The sequence below is a fragment of the Halichoerus grypus genome, chromosome 2, assembly GCF_964656455.1.
Source record: "Halichoerus grypus chromosome 2, mHalGry1.hap1.1, whole genome shotgun sequence".
Lineage (NCBI taxonomy): Eukaryota > Metazoa > Chordata > Mammalia > Carnivora > Phocidae > Halichoerus > Halichoerus grypus.
Window position 1 is genome coordinate 201,505,918 of NC_135713.1, and position 19,852 is coordinate 201,525,769.

The 19,852-nt window shown below is 52.1% G+C and overlaps 1 protein-coding gene across 5 annotated transcripts in view; it reads right to left on the reverse strand.

The window, feature by feature from the left end:
- The window catches only part of SLC39A11 (solute carrier family 39 member 11), a 319,753-nt gene that overhangs the window by 18,196 nt on the left and 281,705 nt on the right, over positions 1-19,852 (reverse strand). Inside the window, exon 8 of one of the 5 annotated variants that reach the window (XM_036083779.2) lies at positions 14,252-18,866. The exons of the other annotated variants lie outside the window; for them this stretch is intronic. Within the exon in view, the coding sequence (XP_035939672.1) occupies positions 18,725-18,866 (142 nt within the window). The 3' untranslated portion in view covers positions 14,252-18,724. Of the gene's footprint in view, positions 1-14,251; positions 18,867-19,852 lie in introns of those variants that run through there. 5 annotated transcript variants of the gene reach the window in all.

The window sequence follows — 19,852 nt, forward strand, 5'->3', positions numbered from 1 at the left end:
TTTTTTTCTTGGTGCTACTTTAGTTAGCATTTTTCTAATTAGAAGTGAGTTTCAGCATTTTTCCTACATGCTGGAAGGCCATTTTTATACTTCTTTTGTGAATACTGGTCATGTCTTTTCCTCTATTTTTTTTTTTTTTTTAATCAGAATGTCCTTACTCTTAAAAGATGCAGCTGAAGTATATAGAGGTGAGGGGCCCTGAAATGTCAAATGGTTCAGTGGGGAAGAAAAGTACGTGTGTGTGCTTGTGCACGTATATTTATCTATCTATGGAGAGAACAATAGTCTTATTATACACACACACATACACACACACAGCCCCTCCCTCTCCACATACACACAAAATGAGTCAGTCGTCAACACACCACTGCGCTCCCTCCCAAAGCTGCAGCAAACACGCTCGGTTGCCCAGCCTCCCCTTCTGCCTTCACGGCTTCCACATGACAAGTCACCCTGGGAAGGACTTCAATGCCGACAGGCTGGGCACGTTCCTAGGAAGCCCGGCAAACTGACAGAGCACTTGGGTGAGCCACTCCCCCAGACAGATGTCCCCTGACTCCTGGAATCCCGTCCAGCCAAGGTCTTCAAGGTGGGCCTCCCAGGCCTGGTCACTCCCCATCAACTTTCACAATGTGTGCCATGATTACTTACTTTAAATCAACCCACCTTTTGTCCTTCAAATGCCCTTTTAAATAAAATCGTAATACCTTCGTAAGGGGAAAAAAAACACCTGCCTTATTTGCCTGACACAGAAAAGTAACTGCAGAAGTAAACATGTTGAAAGCAAATCAGAAATAGTGAGTAGGTGTGGATGTGATGTAAATCTAGACACCCAGATTTGGTGTCTGGGTGGATGGTCCAGTGAGGGCCCCTGGCCCCCTGCCACTTGCTGAAGTCAAAATCCCAGATGGAAATTCCTGATATCTTTTTTTTTGAGGGGGGAGGGGTTCCCAGTACAAATAAAGTCTAAGGAGGGCTTGAGACAGACCTCCTTAGAAAGGTCTGTTTTCAGGGCTGGCCCTTTGCTGGCTTCTGGGAACCTGATGAGGGTGTCTCTCTGTGCCCAAACTGTTTGTGCAAATCATATTGTTCACGTCGCACACCTACTTCACTTCTGGGAGTCTGGAATTTTAGTATGCAATAGTCAGAGGGTGCCTATGTGACCAGCCCCCAATAAAATCTTTGGGCACGGAGTCTCTCATGAGTGCCCTGGGTAGACAAGAATTTGCATGTGTTGTCACAGATTCATCCCTGGAGGAATTAAGCACACCCTGGGAGCTGTCAAAGGAAGGACTTCTGGAAGCTTGCGCCTGGCTTCCTCCAGACTTTGCCCCACATATGTCTTGCCTTTGCTGATTTGGCTTTGTATCTTTTCCCTATAATACATCTTATCTGTGAGTACAACTGAATGCTGAGTCCTGTGGGTCCTTACACTGAATCACCCAATTGGTGTGGGCTTGGGGACCTCCAATGTAAGAAGTAACAGCGGTGACTGTGGCTGGACCAAAGGGAAGCCGCACACAGCACCCATCACATCCTAGGGTTGCGAGTGGGAGGCAGCCAGGGTTCCCGACCTTAGTGGATTAGAAAGGGGGGCTAAGGGCTGAGAGGGCTGGTGGACTGGAAGAGGCTCAGTACATGAAGCCCAAGGCCAGAGGTCACCACGGGACCACAGGGACCAGCGATGGAGACACATTCGAGAAAATGCCTGACACCAGGTGGGCCCGTCACATCACAGAGAAGATCAAAGGAGAAAGGACAGCATCCCACCAGATGCTCCCCTTGGTCAGGAGAGATCTAATGCTGAGAATTCAGAGCTCCTTTAGGGAAGAGGAAAAGAGGGAGGGGGAGTCTCAAATTGCCCGTGTTTATAACCCGAGCTGAGCATATTTAAGACTAGAGGTGACAGGATGATCTTTAAATGGCACGTGTTTACCATGGGCAAATGAAGGCTAAATTCATGGACAAGAGAGGTTCTCAAACTTGAGGGTCCACAAGAATCACCTAGAAGGTTTGTTAAACCACAGACTGCTGGGCCTACCCTGAGCATCCGGTACATACGAGCAGGGCCTGAGAATATACACTTTGAACGGGTGACATTGAGCTGCCAGGATCCACACTTTGAGAACCACTGACACAGAGACACAGATTCACACATCACAATCAGAATGAACGGGCCTTTGCAGCGTAGGAGGAAGAACGGTCTGCCCCAAACTGCGTGAGCGGCCCTGGGCAATGAGACTTTCATGAACCCACCCCTCCAATGGGCAGCAGCTGTGTGGGGAGGCCGGGCTCAGGAGAGGCTCAGCGGGGAGGTGGGCTCGTCAATTGCCCCAGTGAGGCTGTCTTGGCAGAGTTCTGGGGAAACGGAAATGTTCTAGAGCCTTCCAAGAAGATGCACGTGCCCGCCCTGTCTCAGGCACCTGCAGCATGTAGACAGTAGCGGGATATCCCAGCCCAAGCCAGAGTCCAGATGGGACCCTTCACACCCGTGGGATGTTGGCCCTGCTGGGGGGATTCTCCCAGCAGATGGGCATGAGTTCTGGGCTCCGGGAAAGGCTGCAGACATCCAGAAGAGGGACAGTCCCTCCTATTTCCTCAGACCAAGGGTTTTCAACTGGAGCTGACTCAGCCTCCCAGGGGACATTGGCCATGTCTGGAGACTTTTTTGGTTGTTACAGCGGTGGCCGGGTTCCTGACATCTAGTATGAAGAAGCCAGGGATGCTGCTAACCATCCCACAGCACACAAGTTGGCCCCCCGCCCCCCCGTGACACAGAAGTCTCTGCTTCGAGGTGTCAGAAGCGTGGAGGGGATGAGAAAGCCCTCTCTATACCTGTGCATGGCAGGCTCTGAAGACGGGAGGCACAGCATCAGCGGGGACTTGGGACAGTGGGAAGACGGAGCTGGAAGGTCTCCATCCAATTACTGAGGAGTCCTGAGCCATGCTCCTTGGAGGGTGGCTAGGACGCAGTTAGCTCAGGAGCCCGCACCGTGGTGCGTAAGGAGGGAGGCCGCACAGGAGGTCCACAGAGGGCCTTTCCCCACCACCAACACCAACACAGAGACAATGTCACCACCCACAAAGCCCAGCCGGGCCCACTGCCCTCCTCTCTTAGCCTGAATTCCAGGTTCATTCCAGCTCCTTTTCCCTCCACGCACCTCGGAGCAGGGACAACCATATCCATCAGCTCACATCCCGTTCACAGACGGAGTGAGTCCGCATAGAAATGGCATTCTTGCAATACAATATTTATACCTTTTCTGAGCTCCCAGCAGGTTTCCCTATAAAGCTCTGCTGTAAATGGCAGGCTGGGTGCCCGCTCAGCTCACAAAAGCCCATTTTACTCAGCCGTTAATGGCTTCTAAGTATCTAAGTCCCTTACGGCTTACGTCAAGCTTGTGGGGGAGGTCAGGAACTGAATCACCGTTTAGAACATGTTTGTTTTCCCTCTGAACAGTGGGAAGGCAACAGGAAAGCACTAAAGAAATGAGTATGAGAGAGAACGCGGAGACGGGAGGAATTCGAAACTCCAAGGAGAACATTCCTCAGCCGCTGGGGTCACGAGCATGAAGCAATTCAAGGATTCATCAATCCTCAGTCACCGCTGACTTCCTCTTCTCTCTCTCGGCCAACTCGGCTTGCCGACTCCAAAGTGCAAAACCCCCCAGAGAATCCATGCTGCAGGGAAGGGCAGGAGCTGACGGAACCGGAGAGGGACAAGCAGGCCAGACGCTGGGCCTCTGGAGGGTTTCCTGAGGGAGGCCGGCCAGGCGCAGAGATGAAGCCCTGTGTTCGTCAGGACTCGAGAGGCGTGAGCAAGGGGACAGTGGCCTGATGTGAGGTGGGCTCGGAGGGCTCGGTAAGGATTTTGTTTTTTAATTGTGGTAAAATTCACATGGCATACAATTTACCATCCCAACCATTTCTAAGTGTACAGTTCGGTGGTATTTAGCACATTCATAATATCGTGCAACCACCTCCACTACCGAGTTCCAGAACATTCTCATCACCCCGAAAGGAGACCCCATACTCATTGGCCGTCACTTCCCATCCCCCTCTCTCCCCAGCCCTGGCAAGCACTAATCTGCTCTGTCTCAGGAGCATAGAAGTGGGATCATACACTACGTGACCTTCTGCATCTGGCTTCCTTCACTTAGCACGTTTTCAAGGTTCATCCATATTGTATCGTGTATCAGAACTTTGCTCTTTTTTTTTGGTAAAGATTTATTTCTTTATTTGAGAGAGAGAAAGAGAGAGACTCCGAGCACATGAGTGCCGGGGGGAGGGGCAGAAGGAGAGGGAGAGAGAATCCCAAGCAGACTCCCCGATGTGGGGCACAAGTGAGAAAGAGCCATTTTCCCTGCTGATATTTTCCCTTGAAATCACAGGTGAGCCAAGAGCAGAGCCCATTGCAGGCAAGGCAGGCGCCTGAGCCTGATTTTGAACTTCTTCCCAGCTGGACTACAAGAAACTCACTGGCCTCCAAGAGCTTTTCATGGGCTCTTTTGGCCAAGAGTGGAGCCCCCGTTATGTCTGAGGGAACCTCACTTCCAGCCTCTTGCCTGCACTGGGGCTGTACGGCTCGGCGCTTTGCCTCCAAATGGGAGGTGATTTCCACCCTAAAGGAAGCTATTTATTCAAACGGAGCCTCAGCTGTCTTGTTATCGGTCCCATTATTTATATAACTGCCTGACTTATGAGTCAATCTCAAGCACAGGGTAAAAGTTCAAACCTGAATAACCTAAGACCTATAGCATTACCTCGAGGCACAAACAAAATGTCAGCAAAACGAAACAAAATGACAACTGTCCACCGCCGGAACTCCTCGCCCCTCTGCAGGGGGTGGCATCTGTGAAGGGGACTCTTGCCCACACTCTTTACAAGGAGCCATTTCCATTCCCGCTCTGTCCTGGGAGCAGTGCAGGAAAGGGCAGGCACCAGATCCTCAGATGGAAAGCGGGCCACGTGTCCAGGTCACCAGTGGATTCTCAAGAAGGCTTTACTTTTTGCACAATCTTCTGGGTGCCCTCTACATTCGAATTCACCACAAGCGACTAGGGGCAAAGGCCCCACTGTCACCTTCCCGTGTAGCCCGTTTTCCATAGGTCCTGGTTGGTGGGAAGGAAGGATGCGCCAATGAACGCATAAGACAGACACCCCCGTGGAAGAAAGGAGAAAGACAGCCAGTGCCATGATTGCTTTGGGTTTGCTGCTGCATTTCTTCAAGGCGGATCTGGATAGTGGTGAGGACAGCAGGGGATTTTGCACCTAGCACTTGGCCTATAAAAGCTCCTCCTCAGAGGTAAAGGGTTGATCTGGAGGAGAATCCCATTTAGGTAAACACAGAGCCAGGAAACCAAAGTGCAGCTGGTAGATTTGCCACTAGAGGATGTTCTCAGAGTATCTGCAACTCCATCACTTGCATTTTCCTAGAGGAGCCTGGGCCCCAAGATTCCTCTTGGAAATCTTGGCAGCTTAGGGCTTAGCCTGGGAAGAGGAATAGAGCCATCCAAGAGCTTAGAAGATTTCACAATCAAACTTTCGAGGGTAAACATTTGCAGTGACTCCCAGGAGAGATTTTCTGCTCTAGCTCTGGCCCCCAAGGGTCATTTCCTGGGGCTCTGCTAACAGCTCGAGATTATCTGCGGGCTGTGTCCAAAAGTGGATTTGTCAGGCTCCCTGGACAGCTCATGAGTCAGAGACCGGGTTCCTTTACCTACTCCCTCGCCTGGGAAGCATCTGGACTCACCACACCAGGGGTCAGCGGAACATTTATGGCACCACATCCTGGTGAAGTCAATGGTGCAAGTGTCCGGCTTGTGGTGGAGGCTCTGCCCAGGCTCATGGGACAGGCAGACAATTTACGAGCGAAGTAACACATCATAAAAGTAAGCAGCAAACACTAAGGAGCCAACAAGCCAGGACAGAAGACCTTTCTTTCCGACCAGGGAACCTAACAGAGCCACCACCCCAGGTTGGGGGTAGGCCTGCACAGCCAGTCTTGACGACAAGGGTCAAGGACAACTCAGAGGACTTTCCTCCAGACCCTACAACGTTACTGTAACCCTGGCATTTTTCTGCCTGGGTCCCCAGCAGCTAGAACTTGCCAGCATATCTGTGGTACGCAGACTTGTCCCAGGCCACCTGGGGGGTGTGTGATGACTCATTAAGCTCATGAACCACCTTATGACCTTTGATTCCAACTAAACTGATGCAGGATGGACCAAGCAACGGATGGAAGCCATGTTGAGCAGGAAAAGGCTTCTATTCAACCCTGCTGCACAGATATTCACTCATTTAGCCGACAAACACTTACCGAGCACTTCCTAGGTGCCCCATTCCATGTTCTCATGAGGGCAGGGAACACACAGTAAAAAGCCAGCAAGCAAACACTTCGACGCAGGGGAGCTGTGGTCAGGGCTGGGAGGCACAAGGCTGTGGGAGCCGATGGGGAATTTCAGGGAGGACCTCACGGAGATAGGGTGGCCAGAGTTGGACTCGGTGAAGGGGTGAAATCGAAACCGAGAGTTGAAGAATGAACGGGAGGGAGAAGCAGTTTAGAGAGTGAGCATTAGGGAAAATGAGTGCTCCCCACAGAGGGCAAAGCAAGAACAAAGCCCTGTAGGTGAGCAAGATCTTCATGTTCAAGAAATCCGAAGATGTTCTGAGTATCTGGAGTCTACTGAGGAATGGGGGGTGGGGGTGGAAGTGAACTTGAACTTTATTCCAAATGCAATGAGCCCCAAGAGGATTAATGTCAGGCACAACGGGGTTGAACTAGACCTCTCAGACGTTTTGGCTGGCTTCCCTTGTAACACCTACAGATGCACATTGGTCAGTGAGGGTCAAGGAATGATTTAGGAGCACCGGCAACTTTCTGATGTTGAAACAGCCAGATTTCTGTTTTCTGCATCAAACCTTTTTTTTTTTTTTAAGATTTTATTTATTTATTTGAGAGAGAGAGGGAGAGACCATGAGCAGGGGGAGGGACAAAGGGAGAGGGAGAAGTAGATTCCCCGCTGAGCAGGGAGCTCAGCATGGGACTTGATCCCAGGACCCTGACATCATGACCTGAGCCAAAGGTAGATGCTTAACTGACTGAGCCACCCAGACGCCCCTTTTGCATCAAATCTATCCTTGCTCCCCACCTGCAGGGTCGATTCTCCTCCCCAGGGCCATTACCAGTTTACCACAAGATACACTTGGGAGTTTCCAGTCCAATAATGTGAGATTCAACGTCCCTTCTTTGAAGTTCTGCAGAGAGGGCACCTGCCCTTATTCTAAGCTTGAGTGAGCCCCTGCGACCCAGACCCATCGCCAGCACGCTCACGGTCTGACACAGGGATTTTGGATCGGTGCCTCACCTTACTTGCTCTTTGTCACCTGCCCCTCCTCTGAGAGCCCCAGCCCCATTAGACATAGTCCAATGTCTAGAATCCTGCTATGTGGCAACAACACTTCACAAGGCTGACTCTGGTCTGCCCGCATTTTCAAATAGTGCTTGATCCTGGATCCCACCATCATCACGCTCCACCCGGCTCCAGGACGCCAGGGGACGTGTTACTCTTGGCTGGTTCTTGCTGATAAAGACACCTGTAGCCTCTCCTGCCTGTGGCCCTTCCCATCCACACCTTGGAGGGCCCTTTCCTCCAAACAACGCCTTGGACTGGCCTGGCATGTGGAGCTCCCTCTCCGCACGGTACCTGGGGGCTTCTGTCCATGGAGGAAGGAGGTTGACTCCCAGGGCCAGGCCTCTGTCTACCTCTACTCCAGTGGCCGCTGTGAATGTCCATGGTGGCCCAAGATATAACTACCCCGGGTGCCCACCTGAGATACTAGCCTTCAAGTTCCTAAGGGGATTTTGAAAGCAGACTAATGGCCGGCAGATTTCTCTACTGAATGGGCTCGAGTTGCAGTAAAGGGGGTTTAAATGAGAGCGTCCTTGAAGCAGGGGCATAACGGGACTCCCACAGGTAAGCGGGTCCATCCCTCTGCTGCTTGCCATTAAAGGAGTGCTGAGCTGCCTGGCCAAGCATCCATCCCACTGCCTTATGGCCAGGCAAGTAGGCCTGGCTAAAGGAATAAACAAATCCTCTAGAAGCTTCTAGAATAGCTACTTTCCAAATTCATGAGGCTGGGGAATCCTTTTCTTCAGATGAGTTCTTGGGTAGGAGCACAATATTTAAAACAGATGAGAGCAAAGCCCGGCTCCCACTTCCGCCACGGAGACTTTGGATCTCCGTGGGACCCGGTGTGCAAACTCTGGCTGAAAATGCAGAGATGCTAAGCAGCGAGCCACGGCCCCCGTGAGGGTGAGGCACGGAAAGGAGAAGGTCCGCAACGCTAACAATGACGGGGATGACAAAACAGTAACAGAAGCCACCTTCTACTGAGTGAGTGTGGCTCAGACCGAGATAAATGCTCTGCGTGTTCTGCTGTTGAGCCTCCAGATCTTTCCAGTGTGTTACTCCAATTGGACACAAGCAGAAACTGAGGCTCTGAGAGGCTCAGTGACGTCTCCAAGGCCACACACCTCCTGGAGAGCCATGGCCCGCCCCTGGGGGTGACCCGCTAAAAACCAGTGGCATCAGAGGGCCCCGTGGTGTACGAGGATTGCATGACTCTGCTGAACAACAGCCCAAGCTGGCCCCAAACGGGGAAGAGCCCAGCGGCTTCAGAGGCCACTTGAGCTGGTTGTCAAAGGCTCTGTGCTGATTAACTGTGAACTTCAGAGAAGACAAGTGTGCATTGACGCCGCCGATCTCTCCCAGGCCTGTTGGGGCCTGTTTCCTCCCTCTGAATGAGGAAGCAGTGCTTTGCAGGCGCCCGCAGAACAAGAATAGGCCCTAAGATGCCTGAATGAAGGGCCCAGGGGAAGTACAAAGTGTCGCCATTGTCGGCGACGGAAGCCGTGCCAGGCAAGGAAAGGGCGGCCCGGCAGCCAAGCGTTACTGCAGGAAAGGGAAGAGGTTAATATTTTGCTGGGCAAACAATGCAACTTTTCTAACTGCAAACCCCGCAGCCATGACCTCATGCTGGACAAGCACCTCAACCCAGGCCAGGCGTGAGTATATCCACAGCTGGGCTGCCCTCCACCTGAGAGCAATACCCCTCTCTGAAGGCTGCTTTCCAGATAGTGTGCATGTGTGCGTGCATGTGTGCGTGTGTGAAATACACTAGCTGCCCCCTGGATGTCCCCTAGCGGCTCCCCGAGTGTAACAGGGCGTCAGCTAGCAATGGGAGGAGATTGTTAGGGCAGAAGCAGCTCACAGATAGACTTCACAGTGGCCTCTTAACAGCCAGATTATTTCCCACAGGGCAAGGGATGGTTTCAGGCATGCTAGAGGGGGCAGGGAGGCTGACAAAAGCACAGCCCTGGGGAGCAGCAGTGCCGCGGAAACCTCCAGAGCAGAAAAACCAGACCAGACATTCCAAACACGTAAGGGACCGTGCCCTTGGTGGGAAGGGCCAAGTATGGAAAGGGTCACCCCATTTTATGTGAGATCTTGTCTCCGCACATCTCGAGACCTCCTGAAGCCTTGTCTCAAAGGAGTGATCCTATAAATGGAGATTCTAAGCGGAAGGGCAGCCTAGGGATGGGGGAGCACCTGGGAGCTTTTTCAAAACGTGGATGCCAACTTCCTGGGGATGAAGCCTATTGACCAAGTTCCCCAAGTGATGCAGAAGTGCAGTCCTCACTGAGGCCCCCGTGGGTGGGGGAAGAGACAGAGTTGAGCCTTCAGCTCAAGTCCTGGCTCACCCATCCCCCAGCAGTGACCTTGGGCAAGTCACTACCTTCCCCGTATCTGCTTCCCTCTGTGTAAAACGTACCGCACCGTGTCCTAAGCATCCTCTATATATCTGTATACATCTCTACCTGACCTTGTATCTAGCCTTTCTGAGATTTACTTTTTTTTTTTTTTTAAGTGGTAAACTAGTCCAACCTTTTGGAAACGGATGACCGGGCATCCCACCAACAGACTTAGATACAAGGGTTAACACCAAAATTATGTATTAGCCAGAAATGCAAGAGCTGATTTTTTTTTTTTCTTTTTCCTCGGAACACTTACCTTCTGGGGGCTGGATCAAACACTGTTTGCAGCTTAAACAGTGCCTGAAATAATGTCAGCCGTTGAGGATTAATGTCGCCAACGTCACAAGAGTAAACTGGTGGCAGTTTTGAGAATTATTCCCCAGTGGAAACTAAATCTAAATAAAGCCAGTGATGTCACTTGACTCACCCTTGACTCATGCTCATGTGCGGACGTCTTTTGTTCGTGGAAGTTTTCTCTGCAGCATTCACAGGGCCCTGAGCACCTACAGGTTTCTGGACCAGACACTTCCCTCCCAGCTAGGACACTGTCAAAATGGGGTCAGTTGGGCTTCGAAGGGGGTGTGATTCCTGGCCTTGAGGAATCAGGGGACAGGGGAACAAACCTCTCGCACCGAACCCAGGAGCCAACTGCAGTCTTTCCCCCTGCCTGCCTCGACTGCATGTCTATCCATCCGTGCTGAGTACATTTTCATAAAACTGTTCAAATCCTTGGGCCACAAGATAGGCTGGGGAGAGAGAGGAGAGCAGGGATGGACACAGGTACTCAGTGTCCGTAAGCCGCTGTGCACACGGCCCGAGGGGGGGTGCGGGGAGAAGGGAAGCAGAGAGAATGTCATGGCCTTTCCTATCAGCGGCTTGCTGCCTCACCCGCTCTCGGGGCCTGAACTGGGCTCTGGCCTCTGAAGGGTCCGCTTCCTCAGGCAAAAGCTGTCTGCCAGGAAGGGGTGGTGGTAACACGATTTGGGTCCACCCAGCACTAAAAGAATATTAAATTCCGTCAGCATCCAAGGGCTCTATCAGATGCCAAATATCTTCATATAAACCAAACATCTGGATCAATTTTAAATTAGGGAGAGTCCCCAGATGAAAAGGGAACAAAATAAGGAACAACCAGAATCTAAAGCAAACCGCCCCCGACGCCCTGCCCCAATCTAGGTCAAAAGGCAAGCCTCCCAATTCAGCAGGTACCTCGACCGCCCCTCTCCTGGGCCCAACCTGCTCTCTGGCTGCCCTCAGCCCCAAGAGGGTGTGTGAGCACTTGGCTCCCCACAGGCCCTGCTTTTCTCCAAATCTGTGCAGGCCGCCGACCGATCGTCCAGCATGCTTGTGGCCCGGGGGACTTCCTTCCTTCCCTCCCTCCCTCCCATCTTTAATCCAAACACAAGGGCTCCAAGACCCACGGAACCGCCCCCGCAAAGCGCTCTTAACCAGACGTGGCCCAGATGCCGGGAGGGTCCTGGCCTGGAGAGAACTCATAAACATTATTAAAATATTTTATTTAAAAATGAGATCAGTAAACTGTCTGCTCCTTGGGTGGTCCTAGAGTAGCAAGCATCTTGCTTTCCAGAAGTGTGGTAGATGCTGCATTACCTTAGGAAAACTGCTGCGTCCTCAGGAGCCCAGTGCTCAGTCAGAGACCCCAAGCCAAGGGAACGCCAGTCTTCCCTGCCCCGGGCCCGTCTCTGCCACCCACGGCTGCCACAGCCATCTTCCCCGAGCAGACTATTCCTCTGCTCAAAAACACTCCATAGCTCCCCACCGTCTACATCAGGGGTCGGCGAACTCTGGCCACGGACCAAACCTAACCTGTCCTGTTTTTGTAAATAGAGTTTAACTGGCACCCAGCCACACCCATCCATTTCTACTATTTATGGCCGCTTTGGGGTTAAAAGGGCAGAACTGCATAATTGCCACAAAGCCTAAAATGTTTATTCTCTGGCTCTTTTACAGAAAAAGATGGTCAGCTTGCTGTGCCCTCCTTCCTGCTCTGACTCTTGAGAGGACAGTCTCAGTCTGTCAGGGAGTTTGGAGGGAAGGAGAGGAAGAAGAGAGAGAGAGACACAGAGACAGAGAGAGAAGATGTGGTGTTGGGGTCCTCGGCCTGCAGCCACTTGCTTGCTGAGATGTGCCGGGCCCCAAGACCAAGACCCGTGTCTCTAGGTGCTGTGTGGCCGACCTCACAAAATCCACTGCGAACATGCACATTTAGGCTGAAGACAGTACTTCATTCGGAGATTGCATCATTTTCTTGCTTATTTAAACCGCAGTCGGAAAAGTTGGAATTGGTTCCTTCGGGACACTTCCCTGAGCTCTGGTACCCTTTGCAGCTTCCTGCTCTGGTTCCTGTTTTATGGGCTTCAAAGGAACTGTCTCCTCAATGTCTCCCAGATACCACAGTCCCTGTGACCTCAGCTGCTCGTCACTCTGCCACCCCTGGGGCGCCTCCAGGGTACTCCCCTCTGTGGCCCTCACCACTGGGGAGCCCCTGGTTTGGTAGCTGACCTGGCTTTGAGGTTCCTCAAGAAAGAGCCAGTTCTGTGGGGTTATAGACCCTGAACCAGCTGCAACTCAGATCCCCCCATTCTGGGCGAGCCAAGGGTTCCCCAGACCCACCCCTGATCTTTCCTTTGTTCTCTCCTCCCCTTTCCTGGGTCTGGTACTGAATTCTTTGGTTCTCTTTAGAAATCATGGGAATGGCCTACACAGAGGTCAGAGGTCAGGAATGCCAAGAAGGGCAGAAATGGGAAATCTACTTCTGATTACTGTACCCACTACCCCCCCCCCCCAACCCCCGCAGGCCTCTCCTGAGTGCCAATCTAAGTAGAGTCCACCTCCACCACTTATCCCATGTGCTCTGCCTCATTCCCGGCTTGATTTTTGTCCTCGGCATGTTTGTCCACCATCTGGCACATTCATGCTCGTTTGTCACTGATCCCTTCCCACTAAAAAGAAGGTAAGCTCCTTGAGAGCCGGACACTTCCTGGGTCACATGTGGCTGGGTCCTGGGCCTGGAATGGTGCCTTGTACCCAGCGGATGCTTGGCAAGTCATTATTGCTCAAAACATCTTTATTCCAGGAGAATGTTGCACAAAGGAGGGCATGGTGGGCTGCACGCTGGTCCCCAGAAAGGGACACCCATATCCCAGAACCTCGTGAATGTGACCTTATTTGGAAAAAGGGTCTTTGTGGATGTATTTAAGTTAAGGGTCTGGAGATGGTATCGACCGGGATGATCTGGGAGGGCCCTACATCCAATGACAAGTGTCCGTAGAACAGACACAAAGAGGAGGGACACACAGAAAGAAGAGGAGAGGGCCACATGAGGACAGGGGCAGAGACTGGACTAACGCCGCCAAAAACCAAGAGTTGCCTGGAGCCACCGGAGTCTGGAAGAGGCAAGGGAAGATTCTCCTCTGGAGCCTTCAGAGGGAGGGCGGCCCTGCCCACACCCTGAGTGTAGACTTCCAGCCTCCAGCACGGGGAGGGAACACATTTCTGTTGGGTTAAGGCCCCCGGTCTGCGGTAATTTGTTACAGTAGCCTGCGGAGACTAGTCCAGGGCGGTGGGGGATGGGAGGGGGCATCTCTAACACCTGGACGCCAGGTGTGGTGAAACAGACCTTGGTGCGGGGCAAAGAGTCTGCGAGGAGAGACAGATAATAATTAAGGAGAGAGGAAAGTATATATAATTACAGCCTGCGAAGGGCTCAGAAGGAAACAGGTTGGCTGGTGGGATCAAGAGTGAACGGGGGTGGGGGCGGGGGTGGAGGGGAAGGCGGGGCCTTTCAGAGATGCTGGCATTTCCGTGGGGGTCTCAGGGATGGGAAAGAGCAGCAGAGCTTAAGCCTGTACCTGGGTCCCCACCTGGACCCCGCCCTTAGCCTCTGCCTTTCATTGCTCCTTCCTTCAAACCAACCCCATTCTCCACCGCCCTGACAGATGATCTTTCCAAAGCACAAAGAATAATGGCAACTATTTCAAAGGTGTCCTACCAGGAGAGCTGCAGGATGGGAGGTGGCTGATATTCATTCCCACTCTACAGATCAAAGACCCAAGGCCGGGAGCTTGAAGGACACTTGCATGGTTACACCAAGATCAGACTCCAAAGCCTGCTTCTCTTCCCGCGGGGCTTCACGGACATTCCTCACCAGATGCTTGTCTCAATCAAGAGCCTTCAGGGGTTGCCCACTGCCTGGCATAAAAAAACCCATACTCTTTAGTGCAACCTCATGGCCCCTAACTCTGTGATTTCCATGAAAAATTTCTTCTAATCTACTGCCATTCCTCCATGAAGAATTTTCCAGTTTACCCATACCGACTTACTCGCCTCTTTTTAGCACCTCTATAAACTTGCTTTTATTTTTTTTTATTTTTTATTTTAGATTTTTTTTTTTATTTATTTGCCAGAGAGAGAGAGAGAGAGAGAGAGCACAAGCAGGGGGAGCGGCAGGCAGAGGGAGAGGGAGAAGCAGGCTTCCCGCTGAGCAGGGAGCCCGATGCGGGGCTCGATCCCAGGACCCTGGGATCATGACCTGAGCCGAAGGCAGGCGCTTAACGACTGAGCCACCCAGGCGCCCCGTTTTTATTTTTTTAAAAGATTTTATGTATTTATTGGAAAGAGAGAGAGAGAGAGACAGAGATAATGAGAGAGAGAGCAGAAGCAGGGAGGCGAGGGAGAATCAGGCTCCCTGCTGAGCAGGGAACCAGACGCGGGACTCCATCCCAGGACCCTAAGCTGAAGGCAGACGCTTCACCGACTGAGCCACCCAGGCGCCCCTTTGAACTTGCTTTTAATAATCACATTGTAAATTATATTACACATAAAATATTATAATAATCTTGTTACTTTACCATTGCCTATCTTTTCTGAGCCCCGCTGTGTGTTCTGTACTATCCTAGATGCTTTACATATATTATTGGCTTATTTCTGCTGCAGCCTTGCGAGATCTGCTTCAGCATCTGCATTTTGTACACAGGGCTTAGGACCCCGGCCTGAGGCTGGCGATGACCACCTGCACCCCGTGTGTGTTCCACAACGCTTTGCCCACAGAATTCTTGTCTGTTTCTTCCCCTAACGACGACATCCACTTTCACATGGCCTTTCATGGTTTTACAAAATACTTTTGTATATGTACTTTGACTGCAAAATCTTCCCTGATGGCCCCTAGATGAAGAGTCTCTCAACGTGCTCCCAGTAAGGGCCCAGGGTAAGGCTGGGTCGCGGGAGGGAGGCGGGAAGGACTTTGGCCCACTACCTCCCACAATCACCATCCGTGCCCACTGCCACCAAACCAACTCACAGAAACCAAAAAGCCAAGTATCCAGAACAAGGAGCTCGAGACACCACAGGGCAGAGCCCTGGATTTGATCTCCCCAGCTGAGCCCACCCTCCGAGAAGCCCGGAGTCACGGCCATGGACGTGTCCCACGGTGGGGACCAAGCCCCTGAGAGCAGAATCCATGACCCCAGGATCCCAGGAGCTCCATAAATGCTCTTCTGTCTGACTGGATCTCTACGTGGCCATTGGGATGATGGGCCTGGGAAGGAGAAGACACAAGGCACGACGTTCTGCCAAGGTCCCTGGCCACGACCCCGGGGCCGGCAATTTATTAGCAGACAAGAGCCATATAAGCTCTGCTATCACAGTCACAGACTTGTCCAGAAACAATGCCGCCTTTCACATTGTTTTCCGCCTGCAACGGGGGATTTATAAACTGAACTGGGGACGCCTTGTTCTAAGTGGGCCCAGTTTAGGAGTATCCTGATAAGATAAACACAGATAATGACCTGCTGGGGAGGGGGGGTGGTGCTTTCATATGTGTTTCCATGTCTGCATCTCTGCGCACACAGCCTGACATTTGGGGGCTGCTTCTCAGATCAAAGGGAGAAGAAGGAAAAAAAAAAAAAAAGCCGCTTTCTGGATCTCTTTCCAGAAAGGAAGTTGGATGTAATTATAAGATGTTCGGTTTGTTTCTCTCTAAACAGCCCAGAAATAAACTGATTTGGTTACTCCCAAAAGGAGGGGGGCTCTAAAACTGTGTCCAGTGTGTTCAGTGTGGTGAGGCTGGGTCGCTCTCGCCGACAACTGTGGAAGCTGGGTGATGCGCGCATGGGGTTTATTACAGTAGTCTCCCGTTTTTACGTATGTTTACACATTTCCATAATAAAAGCAAAAAATAAAACCAGGCGAATTTGGCTGAATAATTACTGAAGCTGGTGATGGGCATATGGAGATTTATGATAACATTTTCCTTCCCATATGTTTGTTTAAAACACTCCAGGGTAAAATGGGGGGAGGGGAAGGACTTCGGCTGAAAAGTAATGCCTTAAAACCCCTTTCCTCATTCATTCATTCATTCATTCAACCAATATTTCTCCGTGCCACATACTGTTCTAGGTGCTGGGGAATGGCATCGGACGGGACAGGGGGTCCCTGGCTCGTCAGAGAGCTGACATTATCCCCAGAGTGCAAATATTCCTCCAGGGCGAATATCTGGGTGGGCTTCCCCAGCAAGGAAGGCTACCCTCCTCCTTTGGGGAGGATCTGTGGTGGGGAATGCGATCCCTCCGGACTTTCCTGGGGGTGAGGGGGTGGGGGCAACTCTGGCCCAGCCTCTCAGAAATCGTCTGTTACAACTGAGAGTTCTGGAGCAGGACAGAGGGGAGAGGCTTCAGGGAGCCCCCACACTTGAGTCGGGACCTGTTCATTCATGTCATTCACCAATAACAGCCACCCCCCTGAGGCCGAAAGGCATTTCTGGGGGGGGGGTCCAATGCACCTCTCACCTTGGGGGGCCATGCTAGCAACGCTCAGGACACACAGCTATCTACACTGTTTTTAAAGGTCTCTGGGGATGGAGCGACCCCAAGATCGAGGCTGGCCAGGGCGGCCGGGGCTGCGAACATTCTCAGCTTCGGAGCAGGGGACAAAAGCCTTCTGTGTTGCTCCGTGCTCTGTTAACTGCACCACCCGTGATTCATCTTCACTGGCCCAGGCACGGGCAGCTGAAAGCCTGGAATGACCAGATTTCTGGGTTGCCAACGTATGTGCAACCTTCAGGAGGCCGTTTCCAGAATCTGGAGTCCCACACCTAACAGTCAGTCCACGGGAAACCCCGCGGGGGGAGTCAGCCGGCCCTGGAGTCCTTCCTCCGGTATCTTACCCAAGGCCACGCAGAAAATAAGCTACGGGGTCTCTTCGAGGACAGAAGGTCTTGGGAGAGGAAGGTCAGGGATGTGGAAACCCCGGTTTCAGATCGAAGGTCTCCGGGGCCCTTCCAAGGCCGGAGCACTACAGCACCGCCGGCTTCTCGGCCAGGAGAGAGGCACGGTTTGGGCCGGCTGCTTTTTTTTTTTTTTAACTTAGAGCTCCTATTTTGCATCTGTGATTGTCCTCATGAGTTCAACTGGGACAGGGAACTTGGTTCAGGTTTTCTTGATAGTTTTCCATCAACAACGAGGATGGAGAAGTGACGCTAAGTCTCAGAATCATAAATCGTTCCTCTCTAACTGGGGGAAACTAAGGTGTCAGTGGGGACGTCTGACTGTTTATATACATCACATCAAACACCTAGAGGCATTTACTGGATTCTGAGCATCTCCTCGAGACACTACCACGAAAGTGGGGCTGGGCTGCCGGGGGAGGGGCCAAAGGAGTCAGGATGGCACCGTCCCTGCCCTCGGGTCCCATGAGAGCTGAGCAGGCCAAGCAAGTGGGGAGAGGGCAGCGGAGCCGATGTGTGGGGCCCCCCTGCAGAGCTGGAAGCCTGGGGCTGCTGCTCGGATGTCCCGGCACAGCGGGGAGGGACACTTTCACATTCTATCCCAGCGGCACAGCGTGGAAACTTTGGAAGAACTGGCCACATCTTGCCGTTCTCATCCAGATGTTTGGCAGGATTTCGGCATTACCCACAATGCCTCCCAGGAGGTTAGAGACCTGGAATTCTGCCTGGAGAGAGGGAGGCACGGAGGACGCTGGCCAAGCCTCTGAAGTGTGGTTCTTCAGGAGACTGGGAACAGCTGCTCCCTTTCCACTGGGGGAGGGCGTGCAGAATGGTTTCGAGGGGTGGCTAAGTAGGAAGGCCTTGAGGCCAGTGAGGGCTCTTTCGGGAGACGGTAAGTTATGCCTTTAACGGAACATAGGTGTTTCTTGGTGTGAACGCAGGACTCATTTACCCTGGATGCACCGATCCATGCTCTATGCGTTTACACTAATTTGCACGTGATTTCAACGCTGTTCTTCTGAGTCCGAGGATAGGAGCCTACTGTTTTTGATTTAACCAGCACCTGGCGCAAGCCTGGCACACAGTAGGCCTTCAAGCGTTGGAAGGATGTACCACCTAGGGCGGTGGTTCTCAACCGGGGAGATCTGCCCCACCCCCAGGGGACACTGGGCAGGGTCCGGAGACATCTGAGGTCCCAACAGTGGGAGGGGTGCCTCTGACAGCTGGTGCGTAGAGCCCGGCGATGCTGCCCAACAGCCTCCAATGCACAGGCTAGTCCCCACGACAAAGAACGATCTGTCCCAAAGACTGATGGAGCCCAGTTCTGGCGATCGCTTTTGCACACAGGCCTGGGAGAGGGTGTGGATTTCTCCTTTCCAAGGAATTTTAGGAATGGATTCCAGCTGTCCTTGTGGGTTTAGGAGTCTGGGGCTGGGGGGGAGCGAGGGAGACTTAAACGGGCCGCTTGGTCCCCTGAGCTCCGCGTCACCCTGCGTCACGAGGCTGCGGAATGTCGCGTCTCCATTCTTCTGCCTCTTCCTCCTGCTCAGATTTATTGCCCAGGTTTTCCCCGAAATGTTTGGGGGTTTCCATCAGCAGTGGATCCTGTCCAAACCGTAAGGCAGTGAAAAGTCCCTCCCGTGGAACTCATGCTCCTGTTGTGTCTATGCTCCAAGAGGGAGAGAGGCGACAACACAAAGCCTGTGAATCAAAACCAAATCCCTCCAGGCGCAAGCCCCAACCTGCAGCCACTTTCCCGGCCAAGTCATGAGGTGCAGAGCTGATGGCCTTTTCGTTAGAGCAGTTCTGTGGGGGCAAGAGGTGGGAGGGCTGTTAGGATAAGAATACACAGTGAGCAAAAGAACGCCTCTGAAGGAGCATTTTCCTGCCAGGGTGGAGGTGACACCAGCAGGGGTGACACCCTTGGGTCAGGCTCTCGGGGCATCTTTACCCCACGGGCCCCGGTCATGCCTGGGTCTTGACACCAGGCCTGTGAAGCACACAGGTTCAGAGTTCCTTGCTCCGAACTACTTTTCTGATGTGCTAAATAAAGTAGCTTTTCTAAGGCCAGACCGAGTCCGAGTTTTTAAATCCCTCTCAAAAAATGGTGACATCCCGTTGCCAACAAGATAGACTCGGGGCTTTTAGACACCAAGACCCAGAATGAATGCCTCGTACCACAGTGTCTCTTTGGGAGAGGCTTAGAAATTAATTTCTGTTTGGTGACCCCCGGACAGAGGAACCCACTTCATAAGAGTAAAAGCTGTTATTTTCACTGCAGAGTGCCTGCAAGATGTAAGACACTGCTCTGAGCATTTGACATGTACTAACTCATTAATATAAAGGAGATCATCTTATCATCCTCAATTTACAGATGAAGAAACCAAGGCACAGAGGTCCTGAGTATCTTGTTCATGGCCACCTGGCTAGTCAGTGGCAGAGCCTAGACTTGACCTCGGCTCCATTCTGGGCTCCAGGAAGTAGACTATGATCCTACTCTGGATGATGGGTATAATTCTGGTTCAACTTGTGATATAAGTCAGTTTAATCAGACCTCAAGGGAGCTACTGAGAGGAGATGGCCTTATTTCTGTTGGACTTGAACCTGGGAGGTTCACAGGGCTGGAGCTGTCAGCAGGAGGCTATCTTGCCACCAACAGAGAACCCGAGAATCAAGCCAACGTTGAGGACAGCAGAGCTGAAGGAGAGAAAAATAAGCAGAGGCCTGATGATATCATTGATGCTCCTGGACCAAACCGTGCCTGAAGCTGGCAAGAATCTCTGGAGTTTTCA